General features: G+C 59.5%; 1 protein-coding gene across 1 annotated transcript; it reads right to left on the minus strand.

Moving 5' to 3' along the window:
• Positions 1 to 944: 944 nt before the first annotated feature.
• CDKN1A (cyclin dependent kinase inhibitor 1A) lies at positions 945 to 5523 on the minus strand. Its single transcript, XM_061442569.1, has 3 exons — positions 5406 to 5523; positions 2854 to 3255; positions 945 to 2361 (listed from the first exon to the last, which is right to left on the minus strand). The coding sequence occupies exons 2-3, from the start codon at positions 3245 to 3247 to the stop codon at positions 2312 to 2314; spliced, it is 444 nt and encodes a 147-aa protein (XP_061298553.1). The 5' UTR covers positions 3248 to 3255; positions 5406 to 5523; the 3' UTR covers positions 945 to 2311.
• Positions 5524 to 15755: the final 10232 nt, after the last annotated feature.

Raw genomic sequence — 15755 nt, forward strand, 5'->3', positions numbered from 1 at the left:
GCAGGGACCTGCCAACATGCAGGGATGGGATTGTGCTGGGTACGCACCCGGCCTTCACTGCCTGACCCAGGCAGGACCCTGCCTGCATCGCCCTGCCAGCAGCTTCAGGGGCAGCCGGGATTGCTCAGCCACCGGCACAGGGCGACTGAGAAGTCTCCGCCCCGCTCCTATCCTGCACCTTGCTCTGAGGTCCCACATCCACCCTGTAGGACAGGGGCGAGCAGTGGGCAATGCTCTAGTGGAAGGTGTCCCTGCCCATGGCAGGGGCTTGGAACTGGATGATCCTTTGGGTTGGTCCTTTTCAACCCAAACCAGTCAGGGATTTCTCACATTAACCCTAACTTAATCTCACAGCCCACGTACAAGTCTTGCTCAGCCCTTGGAAGAAGCAGCTGATGGTGGAGGCATCCATCTCCCAGAGAATCCCAGCCCCAGCAGCAAATTTCAGCCCCACGCAGGGCTCACTGTTGTGTGTTATCTGCAGTGCCTCCACCTGCTCCTGCTTGTCCAGGTCCCACAGCACAGGTCACTCACTGGCCTGGGCACCCAGGACCCCTTTAGAGGAGGATGTGACCAGCTTGCCCATGGCTAATGGCCATTTGCCCCATAAGACAGTGCCCTGAGGGCTGGGAGCAGAAATCCAGTGTCAGGGCAGGGAAAGGGAACAACGAAGGCAGCAGAGGAGCCTGCATTCCCACAGTGAGACCCCACACAAGCAGCAGTGGCTGCTCCTGGGTACATGGTGGCAGCATCAGGAGCAGGGTTAAGCGCAGGGGTTGTGGGGAGGTTTTACCCCCTCAGCCCTCGCACAGCTCCTCATCCCCCTGCTCTGACCCTTCATGCTGCAGGAGGCACCCAGGGCTGCAACAGCCCCTTCCCATGCTGGCTGCAGCCACCCCATTACCAGCACAGTCATTCCCATCAACCAGAGACACCAGTTCCCATACACGAGGCGAGTGTTTATTCAGAGTTAACATTTGGAGTCAAACAGGTATTTCCCCTTCCCCCACATAGTTAATAGCCTTTTTTATATAAATAAACATTTAGTGCCGGGAGCTCGCCAGCTTCACTGACAGCAAAGTGCATCGTGGTGCAAGGCGGGAGGTTGACCCTGGCCCTTTTCTACCCGGAACCATCTTGCACCGGTTTCCAGAGTCCAAATCCAGCAGAGCAGGAGATGAACGCTGTGAAAGTGCTGAGACCTGACAGTGTCGAGTCCCTCCAGAGCAGGGACTGACCCTTCGGCGCTGGGACAGAGCAGCCCTCGCTCCAAGACATCCCTTGGTCCCAGAGGTGGCCGAAGCCACTCGCTCTGCAGAGCCAGGTGAGGGTCTTCTCCCCGCCCCAGCCCCAAAGGAGGAAAAAGTCCAGGAAAACAGGCAAAAAAAAAAGCTACAATTTCTTCTTTCAGTATCATCCCTGCTGGGGAGCAGGACTACCGTCCTAGAGCAAGCCAACAGCAGGAAACAGGAGCTCCCCAGCCCAGTGTCAGTGTTGAAAGAGGCAGGGACACAAGGGCAAGCAGCCCCACTCAACAAGGCAAGGACAGGAAAGGGAGGCTTGGCTCAGCAGCATCCAGGGGACCCCAAAGCCTCCCACAGGCAGCGTTGGTCCTGCAATGAGCGCAGCACTGGGGACCTCCAGCGGCTCTGTCACCATCTGCAGCCTGTCTGAGGGGTGACACCACCGGTGAGACACCCCAAGGAAGGGCTGTCCAGGGAGCAGCGTTTCCTCTCCCAGGCAGCCCCTACATCACTTACACACATGGACAAGGGCTTGACACTGCTGGGTCCATCCTGCTGGGGAGAGGGTCACCCACCATGTACCAGCAACTGGGGTGTCCTCTGGCCAGGCTGTCCCAGAGCTCTGCAATCTACATCAGGGACCCTTTCTTAAGGACACCTGATGCCACCAAGTGGCTGGGACACAAGTGTCCCCCATGGCCAGCCATCGGGCAGGAGGAGGACCACGGCTGGACAGGAAAGGGGTGCAAGGATGATGCTTGGTCCCACCAACGCTGGGCAAAGGACACACTTTCTTCTCTGCAGGCAGGGTAATGCCTTAGTGCCATCAGGCCCCTTTCAGCTCTCCTCCATCCCCTCTGCTGTAGCTACAAGCCACAACATGGGCTACTCATACATTGCACACAGTGAAGGTCCCTCAGGACCCCAGACTACTCATAAATAGGGAACTACAGACTCTACATTGCTTCATAGACAGCTTACACAGTACAGAGGGGGGGGGAAGAGCCATGGACACCCCCAGGGAACATCAGCAGCCGTCCCCGATGGCAGAGGAGAAGAGCACCATGTCATGGCTTGGGCTTCTCAGGGATGATCCTTCGCTTGGAGCTGTAGAAGTCTAGAGGGCAGAAAGAGAGGGTTGGGAAGTGCCTCCAGCCTGTTGGAAGCTATGGGGCAGGAAGAGGGAGGTGCTCCCAGGGAGGCTCCCCAACACCCAGCCCAGGTGGGCTCCATCTTACAGCCACCCCCAGAGACCCTGAAGAAAAGAGTTGGCCACCCTCTGCTTGGTCTCACCTGCGTTTCCACTCCAGGCCCTGATCTTACAGGACAGGATCAGGCCATGGCAGCTGAAGGTGAACAACTATTTTGGGGCACCTCAGTTATAAACCCCACAAGCACAAAATAAGGGCCCTGCCTAACCCCCAGCATCCAAAAGACACCCAGTCTGCAGCCTTTCCCCCGCAAGATAGGCTCTGCTCGCCCAGGAGAGCGGAGCGGAAGGTGCTCCCTTCCCATGGCCAGGAGCCAGGCAGGGCTCCTGCATCCAAGCTCCCTCCATCTGTCCCTACCGCAGCCACAACCCCAGGGTGCCCCCGCCTCCAGCGCTCACCTTTGATGGTGGCCTGCCCACGCTTCAAGCTCCGCGGGGCACCAGCCCTGTAAACCCCCGAGCTCTGCTGGGATCCCTCGGGGCAAATCCTGCCAAGGTGCTCGTTGGAGGGGACCAAGGAGCTCCTGCTCTTGCTGCTGGTGGCCCTGACCAGGCTGTGGAGCTCCTGGGGCTGCTCCTCAGGCAGGAAGACCCTCTCCCACTCGAAGCGTCCTTCCAAGGGAGTCTCCGTCTCGAAGTCAAAGTTCCAGCGCTGCTGAGCTTCTTCCAGGTTCTGCTTCAACAGGCTCTCCAAGTCGTGCTGGAGCTGCTGGTGGTCCACGGGGCCAAAGAGGTTCCTGCAGACCTTGCTGTTGCATGGCATCTGCCCGGCCTTGCTCTGAGACAGGGGCATCGTGGTGGCTGGGAGGGAACAGAGCAAGTTACTGGGGTGCTGGACACGCCACGAGCAAGCCCGAGGGCCAGCACGTGCTCCACCAGAGCAGTGCACGCCGTAAGCAAGGTGGGACAACCAGGGCTGGGCTCTGCACTGAGGCAGCGTGGAGAGAACCCCCACCTGCCCAGGGCTCCTCTGGGGTTTTGGTGGCATCTCAGAGGCTTGAGCATGACCAAGGTCAAACACAGCCTGGTGCAGAATCAAACCAGGCTGGAAAAGACCCTTAAAATCATCAAGCCCGTCATCCAAGGAATGCTGCTGGGGATGCAAGGATGGGGAAGGGGCACACGGCAACGGTTCCTCCTCCGGCAGGTAAAGCCCTCCCAGGGCAGAGCATCCAGCATCGAGGCTGCCACTGGTTCCATCACAACCTGCTTCATTCCCCTTCCACACAGGCACAAAGCGAGTTGGCACATGGGCAAGTGAAGCAACAGGATGGTTTTCTAACCCATTTCTTCACCTCCAGAACCCAGGCTCCGTGGCAAGGGAGCCTTTTGAGCAACTGCAGGAACATGCCACAAGCTTGACCACTGTTAACCACCCTCCTAATCTGCAAGAAGCTGTTGGGTAACCAGAGACACAACCCTGCTTGTGTTTGGTTTTGTTTTGCTTCAGATCGGTGCCAAAAGCCTTGATCCTGGGGCAGCGAGTGGCAGAGCCTTCTCCCAAACCACCCGCTGCCATGAGGAGCCTTGTCACAGAGCAGAGCAAGCAATGCTCTGGGCTGGGGTGGCTTTTGGAGCTAAGGCTTGACCAGCATTGAATCTGGCACAGGGTGCCCAGAGAAGCTGTGGCTGCCCCATCCCTGGCAGTGTTCAAGGCCAGGTTGGACACGGGGGCTTGGAGCAAGCTGCTCTATGGAAGGGGTCCCTGCCCGTGGCAGGGGTTGGAGCTGGAGGAGCTTTAAGGTCCCTTCTAATATAAACCAATCTGTGCCTTAAAACCAGATTCAAGAACAACCGCATGCAAGACCACCTTCCTTATGGCCCGCCCAACCCAGGGCCACACCAGACTCCCAGACTTGCTCCCAGCCCCAAACACACCCAGGGATGGGGGCTCAGCCTCCTGCAGGAAGGATTCTGCCCTAACTCAGGCCCCCCATTCCCAGACATGCCAGTGGGCACCGGAGAGCCTCCAGCCCGGGGCAGGAGGTGCCCTACATCCATCCCTGTGGGCACCCGGCCCCGCTCCCCACCCAGACAGAGCACCGTGGGTAAAAATAGAAATCCAGCTTCCTACGTGGTGGCAGGCAGAGCACAAGCAGGGTGACCTCACTGCGGGGCAAGTCTCAGCATGTCCAGGCAAGCCCCGGCAAAGAGCAGGCAGGGGATGGGCTTTGACACCCTGACCAGGCACCCCGTAGCCCTCCCTGGCCTTGTCAGGCACCAATCTCCTCAGACGCCACCTGGAGCCTCAAGACAACAGCTTCACCCCAACTCATGGATGCAGATCGCCGGGGCCACCAGAAGGGAAGGAGCAGACCCTGGTCACCGTCCCCTCCATGGGCCGGCATCACTTGCAGCAGCCTCTGCAGAGCTGCGAGGCTCCCAGAGCTCATCCGAGAGCCCCAAGGCTCCATCACGGAGGTGGTGCAGGTGCAGGGCTGTGCGGGAGCCTCGCCCCGATGAGGGCACACCCAGGGTGGACCATCACCACCCCGCAGGCACCTGCAGCACCCAGGACCAGTTACACCAGTCGGGGAAGGGCTGGGTGCAGGAGGAGCTGCAGCCCCGCGCCCGCAGCCGCCGTGACCCGGCGACAGGCGTCGAGAACGGCTCTCTCGTGGCACCGAGGAGCCCGCGGGGGGCCCTCGGCGGCTCCGGAGCCCCGCGCAGCCACAGGGGATGCTCCGCGCCCGCGCCGCCAGGGGGCGAGCACGGCCCGGGGCTCCCGCACCGCGCCCGGGTACCCCCACACCGCGGCCCCGGCCCCGCTCCCTCCGCAGCGCCACGGACGAGGCCACCGGAGCGAAGCCGCCGCCGCCCGCTCCCCGCTTCCCCCGCTCCGCGCTTCCCCCGCTCCGCAGCCCCGGGCCGGCGGCACCCCCGGTGACACCGCCCCGCCAGCGGGCACGGAAGGCGCGGAGCCGCGGCTGCCCCCGCCCCGCCGCACTCACCGTCGCGTCGCGTCTCCCGGCCGCCGGTGCTCTCCGCCCGTTTTTTATACCGGCCGCGGGGCGGGGCCTCGCCGCTGCTCCCCGCTCCCACCGGGCCTGCCCCGCCCCGGCCGGTCCCTGCCCCCGAGCCCCGGCTCCCGTTCTTGGCGGGGGGGGGCGAAAGTGGGGAGAGGGGAGCGGCGGGACCCCCCTCACCGGGGAGTCAGGGACCCTGCACCAGGGGATACAGGGATCCCCCGTTAGGAGGTACAGGAAACCCTTCCCGGGGCGGGTGCAGAGATCCCCCCATCAGGGAGTGCAGGGAAGCCCTTCCGAGGGGAATGAAAGGACAGCAGGGGATACAGGGACCCCCTTCCTAGGACGGGGTGCAGGGACCTCCCCCGTCGGGGGATACAGGGAGTCCCTTCCTAGAGGTTGCAGCGACCCTCACATCAGGAGATGGAGGGATCTGCCCCTTAGAGGATACAGGGACCCCCCCATCAAGAGGTACAGGGGTGCCCCCAGGAACAAAGCAGCACTTTATCTGGCCGGAGGAGGGGGCATTCCCCCACCCGGGCTTTCCTGGCCACCGGGTCCCTGTGGGAAGGGGCACAATGGATTAAGGAAGGGGTGACTCAGCCCCGTTGGGTGCTCACCCCGGGATGATGCTCCCCTGTCCCATGGCACTGCCCTGGCCCCACTCCCCGCCCGGTATAAACTGCCCGGGCACCGCGGGCATCACCCCCCACAGGGCTGCAAGCACAATGAGCTCCCGTGGAGCACCGGCAGTGACAGCTCCGTTCCAGGGCACAAAGACCCGGTTAAAGTGGTCCCTTGGGAGTGCCAGGGGCCCTCAAAGGCCCCTGGAGCCCTGGCGCTGAGCAGGACCCTTGGCATGCACCCACCCCCGAGCACTTCCCAGCTGGACCAGCAGCTTCCCACCGGCGCCAGCAGCTGGAGGACACGTTCGGACATGTCTGGCCGGAGGTTGCCGTGTGCTGCAGCAGCGTTTGCCATCGCTGGCCACAGCTCACGGTGCTGGGCCAAGGTACTCGTGTTTGGGTGGCTGCTCCCTGCCTCCGGATGGCACGGTGCGATGTGAAGGAAAGGGGAAAGGAGGATGGGGAGTGTGAAAACATCCTGGATGAGGATTACACAATGCAGAAGATCCATACTGGAAAGCTGAGATCTGGAGCCAAATGCTCCCACATCCCTCCTGGTTTTCCATTCATAACACACAGGGAGAGGAGGGGGCCAGCTGGAATAGCCCTTTCCCACAGGGGTGTTTCCACGAGGGAACGATTTTTCCTCTTGGTCTCACGGAGCAGCTTTCGGAGCCGCACTGCGGAGGGCTGGATGTGGCGCTGCGCGGAGATGGATCATTCCCTCACCAACCCCCAGCGCTGCTCCCGCTGCAGCTCCCTGCTTCGCTCCCTCTGGGTGCGGAAGGATGCGACTGGCACCAACGGGAAACCCAGCATCACCCTGGCCACATCCACAGTGCTGTGGGCGTCTCCCCATGGTCAGTGCAGCCTCTAGCTGCAAGCTGGGGCTCTCAGGTGAAGCAGCTTTCGCTAAGAGGATGCTCAGCGCTTAAAGCAGCTCTTTCTGTGGGATAAAGGCCCCTTCCCAAATAAGGAGAAGGGAATGGGGCTGTCAGACCCGGCAGCTTTTCAAATGGGCGCCCGAAGTGGCGGGAGGAGCGGCCTCGATTGTGCAACCGCAGCCCCGCTGATGCAAGAGCAGGGCTCCAAAAGAGAAGTGACGTGACACAAACCGCCCAGCCCAGTGATGGGAATATCCCGGCTTACGCAGGGATGCCTCATTCCAGGGAAAACCAGGGAGAAAACAAATCGGGCGCAGGTTTTCCCTTAGGGAAGCAGCTCTGTGATTCTCCTGTGATTTCGGGGGGGGGGGGGGGGGGAGGTGAAGGTCCCGTCGCTGTGCCCTGCATGGGGGGATGCAGGTTTCTGGTTGGTGCAAACTCAGCTCTTGCTCCTGTTCCTCGGAGCTGGGGAGCTCTGGCTGCGGACCAGCATCGGTGCAAAATGAGTTACTGGAAATGGGAAGTGGGTAAAGGATGGAGCCAGGGTCCGAGTCAGGGAGTCCGCGGTGGGGTCTGCAGCAGCATCAGCAGGAAAAGCAAAGGTGGGGAAAAGAAGCGTGATTAATACCAGGCAGTGCAGGAGCTTTAAATAACCAGGGTGACTCATCACGTCCAACACAGAGGAGGAGGAGGTCAGAGGATCAGGACCGGGGACCAGGACCAGCGCCACGGGTAGATGGGCTGTTCCGTGCTCTGCCTCTATGGTGGCAATGTAGAAACTTCCACATCTCCCACTGGCTCCCTCCCCAAGGGGTGTCCCAAGCCCTCACCAGGAGGGAGGTGGTGGTGGGAGAATCCATCCTTATAATTTGCTTGGAAAACCCATCCCGATGCCTGGAAGCAAAAGGAATATATTAATGTATTTTGTAGCCTTCAAAGCAACTTCCTTCCCAGCACCACAATGGCAAGCCTTGCCTGGGGAGCTCTCAGGAGCGTTTCCTTCCCAGGGGGATCTCCCGAGGTGGGACCCTCAGATGCGGAGCGGGGAGGAAGTCACTGCAGACATGGTGCAGATTATTCATGGTGGGGAGTTGGCTGTGACTCAGCCCATCCTCAGCGTTCCACCGGGGAACGTGCCCGGGCACATCACCTCTGACACCAGCTTTCATCCTCACCACAGGGACATGGGGAGCAGCAGGGAGCTCCCCTCAGCAAGAGGATGTGGGGATGTGGGTGGGAGCTTCCGCATGGAGCTGGGGAATGGCTGGAGTTGGGTTTGGGTTTGGAGGAGGGCAGCGGAGCTGGTGCAGGGCCTGGAGCACAAGTGTGATGGGGAAGGGCTGAGGGACCTGGGGGGTTCAGGCTGGAGAAGAGAAGGCTCAGGGGGGACCTGATGGCTGCCTACAAGTGCCTGAGAGGAGGATGGAGCCAGGAGGGGCTGGGCTCTGCTCCCAAGGAACAAGGGATGGGACAAGAGGAAACGGCCTCAAGCTGCCCCAGGGCAGGTTTAGATGGAGCTGAGGAACAATTCCTGCCCCAGAGGGTGCTCAGGCATTGGAACAGGCTGCCCAGGGCAGGGCTGCAGTCACCGTCCCTGCAAGTGTTCACACAGCGTGGAGACGAGGCCTCAGTGCCGTGGGTTAGGGGTGGCCTTGGCAGTGCTGGGGATGGTTGGACTGGATGAGACTGAAGCGCTTTTCCAACCTGGTTCGTTCCATGATTCTATGAAATCAGGATTTGAATGTCTCAGGCTTTGATGGGATGGAGAAGAGTGGGGAAACGTGGCTTTGTGCAGCCACATGCAGTAATCCTGACCACGAAACGTTGAAGCAAATGTTGTTCCAAGGAAGCTTCTTGACATGTTTGGAGGGAATCACACACTGAGGGCCACCCCATGCCCATACAGCTGTTCTAAATGCACACAAATACCCGCATGTAAGGATTTTATAAAGGCTGACTATAAAATCATTCATAAATAAAGGAAATGACCCGGCAGTGTCTTCCCAAATGGCAGCTTGTCAGTGCTGGCTGCAGGAATGAAGGGATCCACATGGTTCCTTACCCAGCCCTGCCCCGTGGCAAGGGTTAGAGATCTGGTGGTCAGAGGGGTATGGGAAGAGTTTGTGTTTTCTGGGGGGTACCTCATAGATCAACCTGTGCAGGGGGAGGAAACTGGAAAGGGTCAGGCAGGTGAAGCATCCTTCATGTCTCTGGTGATGGAGCCCAGGGCACGCTGCTATTTATCAGCATGGGGTACATTTAAACTCCTCAAAAACCTAGATTTCCACCCAGGGAACCAACCTGGGAGCAGGGGAAGGACCACAGGACCCCCCCGAGCAATAAGAGTGGGGACCAGCACATGGGGTTTGGGTTCACTGCTGCAGAACCGACACCCCAGAGGCCTGCCCGGCTGTCACCCACCTCTCCCGGGGCACAGGGGGACTCCTGCAGCCCTCGAACAGCTTTTGCCCACAGGAACACCCAGAGGCAGGTGTGAAACCCCCGGGCTCAGGCCCATGGGCAGGGAGTGGAGGGCAGGGAAAGCCCCGAAGCAGAGCCCCGTGCCGCAGGCAGTGAAATCCCGCTGCGGCAGGACCCGAACCTCCGCGCCCGGGGCTTGGGGTTTTCATTATCTCTCCTAACAAGCGTTTTTCCTTTAAGCGGGAAACGCGAGGGCTCTTAATGCAACCCTCCCGCCCCAGCAGAAGCCTAAATGGAGCCAGTGTTCGGCTGCACGGCGTTTCCAGCCCGGCAGAGGCTGTTTTCCCATCAGCTCTTTGAAGTGCCCAATTAAGTGATTTCCTACTAATAGGATTTTCCCAGGAAAGAAAGGCAAGAATGACAAAACGCTGGATGCTTCATTAACTCTGCCCCTCAAAGAACTGGGATCGTGTTAATCGCCTGGTTCCCTGCCCCATACAGCCCTTGTTTGCTCCATTTATGAAGGCATTTTGATGAGACACCGGAGCCAGCAGAGTGGAAACCGAGTCCCAGCGAGCACAAATGGGGGATGAGACAGCCCCAAGGACAAGGCTTTTGCTTACTGGAAATATTCCTGGATGCGGGAGCCGGGCTATGAATTGGGCGCTTCATTCGGCCCCTCATTTCCATCCAAGATTGGGTTTAGCCCCGTTCACAGTCATTAACATAATTGCTCCACTGATGTTCCACGAGGAAGCTTTGTGGGTTGGGGTTTCTCTGCTGGCAGCACAGGACCTCATTGTCCAGCACTCACTGAGGATGGCAGCGGGTACCTGGCTTCCAACCCAGGCTCCTTTGTCTGCATCACCCCATTCGCTGTGACCCAGGAGCAAGGCAGGACCACGCAGACAGCTGCGGGAGGGCATGGATGCTCTGCTGGGAACCACAGCAAACGGCTTCCAGCCTTTGGCAAAGCTCCTTGTGGGGAGGAAGGTCCTTCCAAAATGCCCACAGGGTTTTCTTGCAGCCAGCTCTTCCCTCCTGGTGTCTCAGCAAGGGCAGAGGAAGATCCCATTGGGTAGGAGCAGGCAGGGAAAAGACAGGAACAGCTCTAGGACCTTCCACAGGATTCACCACGTGGGTGGGAATAAGTAAGTGGAGTCTGGAGCAGAATTCCTCCCATCCATGCAGTGTACGGGGTCCCCAGCCCTCGGCAGCTCTCAGTGCAGCCAGGCCCAGGGGATGCTGTGAACCCATGTAGCTTCCTCCCAGTGGATGACACAGGTGGCACAGTGCAGGGATGAAGGATTTGCTGCTGCCCTGGGCAGCCTGTTCCAACGCCTGAGCACCCTCTGGGGCAGGAATTGTTCCTCAGCTCCATCTAAACCTGCCCTGGGGCAGCTTGAGGCCGTTTCCTCTTGTCCCATCCCTTGTTCCTTGGGAGCAGAGCCCAGCCCCTCCTGGCTCCATCCTCCTCTCAGGCACTTGTAGGCAGCCATCAGGTCCCCCCTGAGCCTTCTCTTCTCCAGCCTGAACCCCCCAGGTCCCTCAGCCCTTCCCCATCACACTTGTGCTCCAGGCCCTGCACCAGCTCCGCTGCCCTTCTCTGGCCCCGCTCCAGCCCCTCAATGTCTCTCCTGCAGTGAGGGGCCCGGAGCCGAACGCAGTCCCCACCTCCTGGGATCCCCGGGCTCCTGTCACAGGTTTCAGGAGCGCTGTAACCCGGGTGAGGGTGAGCGCGGGTCGGGAATTGCTTTGTCCTTGTCCTGGGGGAAGAGGGAGGAGGCGGAGCCGGGGCAGGGCAGCCCCATGGCCCCGCGAGGAAAGAACAGGCACCTGCAGGAGGGCAGAGCCCAGCGCGCACCATGGGCGGACGGACGCTGCCCTGCGCCGTGACTCACACGGGGGCAGAGCTCCATGCGGAGCAGGGGAACGGGAGGGGACAGCTCTGTGTGCACAGCTCCAATAAAGCAGCGGCGTCGGGACGGCCGCCGCCGCCCAGACGCCGGGGTAAGGGTCGGTTGTTTCCCTTCCACGTGTGGGTCATGCACAGGGGGGGTTCCTGGAGCTCCCAGCCCACGCTGCACCTCCTGCTCCCTGCACGGAGCTGCGCTGGGCCTGGTGCTGCGGATGGACCCGGTGCACGCACCGCGGTGGGGCAAGACGTGGTTCCATCAAACAGGGGTTGCGATGGGGAGGTCAAGGTACCGGATAAACGCTTTCTCTTCCGGGTCCAGCCACCCTCACTGGTTTCTGCCTGCCTGGCCCCTGAGAGTCCTCATTGCACCAGGGAGAGGAAATCTGCCGCTTGTTGGTGCTGTGTCGGTGCAGCAGAGGATGGAAACAGGTTACAAATGTCCTGTCATTCAGATGCCAGCAGTGACGTGCGCCAGAGCCCTCCCCACCTCCCACACCAGACTTGGGCTTTGCATAAGACCAAAAGATTCTGCAGAATCCCAGAATCCCAGACTGGGTTGGGTTGAAGGGACCTTAAAGCTCCTCCAGCTCCAACCCCTGCCACGGGCAGGGACCCCTTCCATAGAGCAGCTTGCTCCAAGCCCCTGTGTCCAACCTGGCCTTGAACACTGCCAGGGATGGGGCAGCCACAGCTTCTCTGGGCACCCTGTGCCAGCGCCTCAGCACCCTCACAGGGAAGAGCTTCTGCCTAAGAGCTCATCTCAGTCTCCCCTCTGGCAGGTTAAAGCCATTCCCCTTGGCCTGTCCCTACATCCCTTGTCCCAAGCCCCTCTCCAGCTTTCCTGCAGCCCCTTCAGGCACTGGAGCTGCTCTCAGGTCTCCCCTTCAGGAGCCTTCTCTTCTCCAGGCTGCCCCAGCCCAGCTCTCTCAGCCTGGCTCCAGAGCAGAGCTGCTCCAGCCCTCTGGAGCCCTCATTTACCGCTGACCAACTGTAACACACCACAAGGAGAGTAGGAGAGAGGCACTGAGGGAGAGGGATGCTGTGAAACAGGAAACAGAAACCCCAGAAGTGTCAATAGGGCAAATAAACACCCTCCATTCCCTGTCAAAGTGACCCTGGCGAGGGGAACTCTTGGCTCCCAATGTGAACGTTCAGCCACGAGTTTCCAAGAGGGACATGTCAGCCGGGCAGCTACCAGAACTCCTATTGGCAGGAGCAGCAGCATCCTGTGCCTGAAGCCTATCTCCAGCTGGGGCAGCCTCCTCTCAAAGGGCTCCAGCAGCGCAGGATGTGTAAAGCTGATCCGTCCACTGTTGGCCAGCACAGGCAGCGCAACAGCCAGTGGGTGTTCTGCAGTGACTGGTGGCGACTGACATGGGTTTTAGTCTTCTAAGGCTGCTCAGGCTGGAGAAGAGAAACTGCTGGAGACCTCAGAGCAGTTTCCAGGGTGCTGGAGAGGGACTCTTCATCAGGGACTGCAGTGACAGGACAAGGGGTGATGGGTTCAGACTGAAACAGGGGAAGTTCAGGTTGGATCTAAGGCAGAAGCTCTTCCCTGTGAGGGTGCTGAGGCGCTGGCACAGGGTGCCCAGAGAAGCTGTGGCTGCCCCATCCCTGGCAGTGTTCAAGGCCAGGTTGGACACAGGGGCTTGGAGCAAGCTGCTCTATGGAAGGGGTCCCTGCCCATGGCAGGGGTTGGAGCTGGAGAAGCTTTAAGGTCCCTTCAACCCAAACCAGTCCATGATCCTATGAAACGGGCAACTCACAAACGTCCCATAGCACAGGCTACCACCAGTGCTGCAGCAGCGGGGGAAAGGCCGAGCATGGAGCTCCCTCACCAGGGAACAGTGCCCAGTACCGAGGGGCAAAGCTGCAGCTGCGCAGGGAGCAGATAATGGTCCTGCCACAGCTGGTGGGAGCGATCCCCAAAGTGACACCGCGGGGACACGGTGCCCCACGCTGATACCACGGCTCCACCCTGATACTGCGGCCCCCGAGGGAGGGTGGCAGCTCACCAGGGCCATGGTGCATGGCTGCAGGGGCAGGCTGCTTTGTGTGCTCATGCCGTTGGTCCATCGCCCCGTGTCCGCCTGCTGTCCAGCCAAGAGGACATGAGAGTCTGACTGTGACTATAGCAGGGTGAAGCCCGGGGAACCACAGGGAGGGTGTGGAGTAACAGCCCTGGAATCGGTGGCACAGTTGAGCTGGGAAGGATGCACACGCTTCCCAAGTGGGATGACTCCCACTGAAAATCCAACAGCTGAAATTCCCCAGAGGAGTGGGCAGAGCCGCCGCTCGGCTCAATGTGGGGATTTGTTCAGCTAGGAGTTATGTCAGCTCCTAAATTATTAAATAATAGCTGAATGAATCACTTGGGAACATAGCGTTCCTCTTGCACAGCCCATTTTCGATCTGTCTGCAGCTCGTGTTTATTTTAATCACAACAGTGTTTGTTTGAAGTTACAGAATGTAACCAGCAGCGAACCTGCAGAAATGAAACAGAAAACAGAGACAGTGACAGGACTTCTAGGAAGCCAGAGCGCTTCTTGCATGGGCTGGGCTGCTGCACCTCCAGCTCCGCTGCGCTCCAGGGTGGCCAAGCCAAAACTGCCTTGGTTTTGTTTGCTTTTGCCTGGTTTTGGCAGGTCGAGGTGGGAAATTGGAGCTCTTTGTGTGGGAACCCAAGGCCCGTGTCTTTGTGGCAGGTCTAGGGTGCTACATGGGATGTAAGGTTGAACTGGAGCTACCGGAGATGCCCTTTGGTTTGCAAAGGGGGTTGACGCTCCAGTCTCTGCACTTCTCTATCTGAGCAGCACCAGAGGAGGGTGATTCCTGATGCAGCTCACGTTTTGGGGTGGTGTTTTGAGGGTCTGACTTGAACATGGGTGTGGGGACAGGGGTTGAGGCCAGAGGAAACAGGAAGAAGTTTGTCCAACGTTCAGCAGCTTTGTGGATCTTTGTCATTGCGGGGCCATGGGCTGGGGAGCCAAAGAAAGGAAAACTGGAAGTGGGGATGATACCAGCAGGGGATAAAAGCTGCAGAACCTCGGTCAGTGGCTTCCAGGGCTGAGTTCTGCTGGCAGGTCCCTCCGAAACAGGAGCTGGTCAGAGATAAGAGGTGTGACCCACCCTTCCGGGTGCTGCGGGGAGGTTCCAGCGCACAAAGCAACATCACTGCTGCCTCCTCTGACTTCAAACAACAGCGGTGCAAAGGCAACGAGTACGGAATCCATCAGGATATGTCTGAGTTCTCAGTGTGGCTGGAAACACATCCGGGCTGGGGGTGAACTGCAGCAGCTCCCCAGCAGCAGCTCAAGCAGGACTTAACTAACAAGCACTGCTGGTGCTGGGTAGGGTGGCAGCTTCACACCCATCCGACCCGGGCCAGCTGAACCTGTCGCAGGGCTGGTGGCACACACCCCAGGGGAAGAACGAACATCTTCAACCTCTCCATTTTCTAAGTGCAAGGCACATTCTCACAATGATCTTTGTCAAAAACAAAGAGCAGCATGTACATAAAAAGGAAATGAAACCTCCCTTTCTTCGCAGAACCATTTGCACACAATGCTCTCCCCGGGGACAGTGTGGGAAAAGAACACCCTGCACATCAACAGAGGGGAGTTAACGGTGCTTAACGGCTGTGCCCATATGCTGCAGTGATGGGCGTCTGACGAACTCGGTGTTAGCCTCAGGATGCTTCTCCTGGGCAAGAGCAGGGGCAGCTGGAGCTCTCCCCGGTCACCAAAGGAGCTCAGCACCTCGGTGTGAGCACCGTGAAACCAGGCTGAGACAGTTCATGAGCACAGGCAGCAGAGATCCCATCACTGCTCAGAGCAGGGCTGGTGCTGAGCATGGAGGGGGAGCCACCTCCTTGTGCCAGGGAACCACTGGCGAGTGTGTGTCCTCCTCTGGCCAGGACAGATTGCTGAGCAGCTCTTCCTGGTCTGATGATCTGTGGGGAGATGCCAGGGACGTCCCTGGCTCCAGAACACAAACATTTATCACTCCAGTTTCAGAGTAACTTTTCAAGCAGAAGCTGCATCACTCTACCTATGGGAGCACCCCAGTGCTCCCAGGCTGGTCACCCTCTCCTAGAAGCAAACGGGAAGCCCCAGATCCACGAACGTGCCACCGCCTTGAAACCACAACACAGTAACAGCTCCCTGCGAGAAGGGCTGCTCACAGCCAGCGCTTACACAGCTCCCATCTTCCTTTAGAAGCTGCTGACTTTGCTCCCCACCTGACTGCTGTACAGAAGCAGTCACCTGCTGGGAAGCAGCGGCTCTGCTCCACACCAAGGTCCAACTGCTGCGTTCGTCTGAGGAGTAAAACATGAAATCACAACCCCAGAACGGAATCACCACCCGCTTCCCTGCCGGGTACTGCCTCCTGTACTTCAGCTTTCCTGCCCTCGTTTCTGCAGGCTGCGTCCCTCCACACCACGTAACCACAAGAGGAATGGCGGTGCTGGTGCAGCCCTTCCAGG

Source organism: Pezoporus flaviventris, unplaced genomic scaffold (assembly GCF_033815535.1).
Source record: "Pezoporus flaviventris isolate CSIRO_AGI_PZ_B2104156 unplaced genomic scaffold, CSIRO_AGI_Pfla_v1 ptg000228l, whole genome shotgun sequence".
NCBI lineage: Eukaryota > Metazoa > Chordata > Aves > Psittaciformes > Psittacidae > Pezoporus > Pezoporus flaviventris.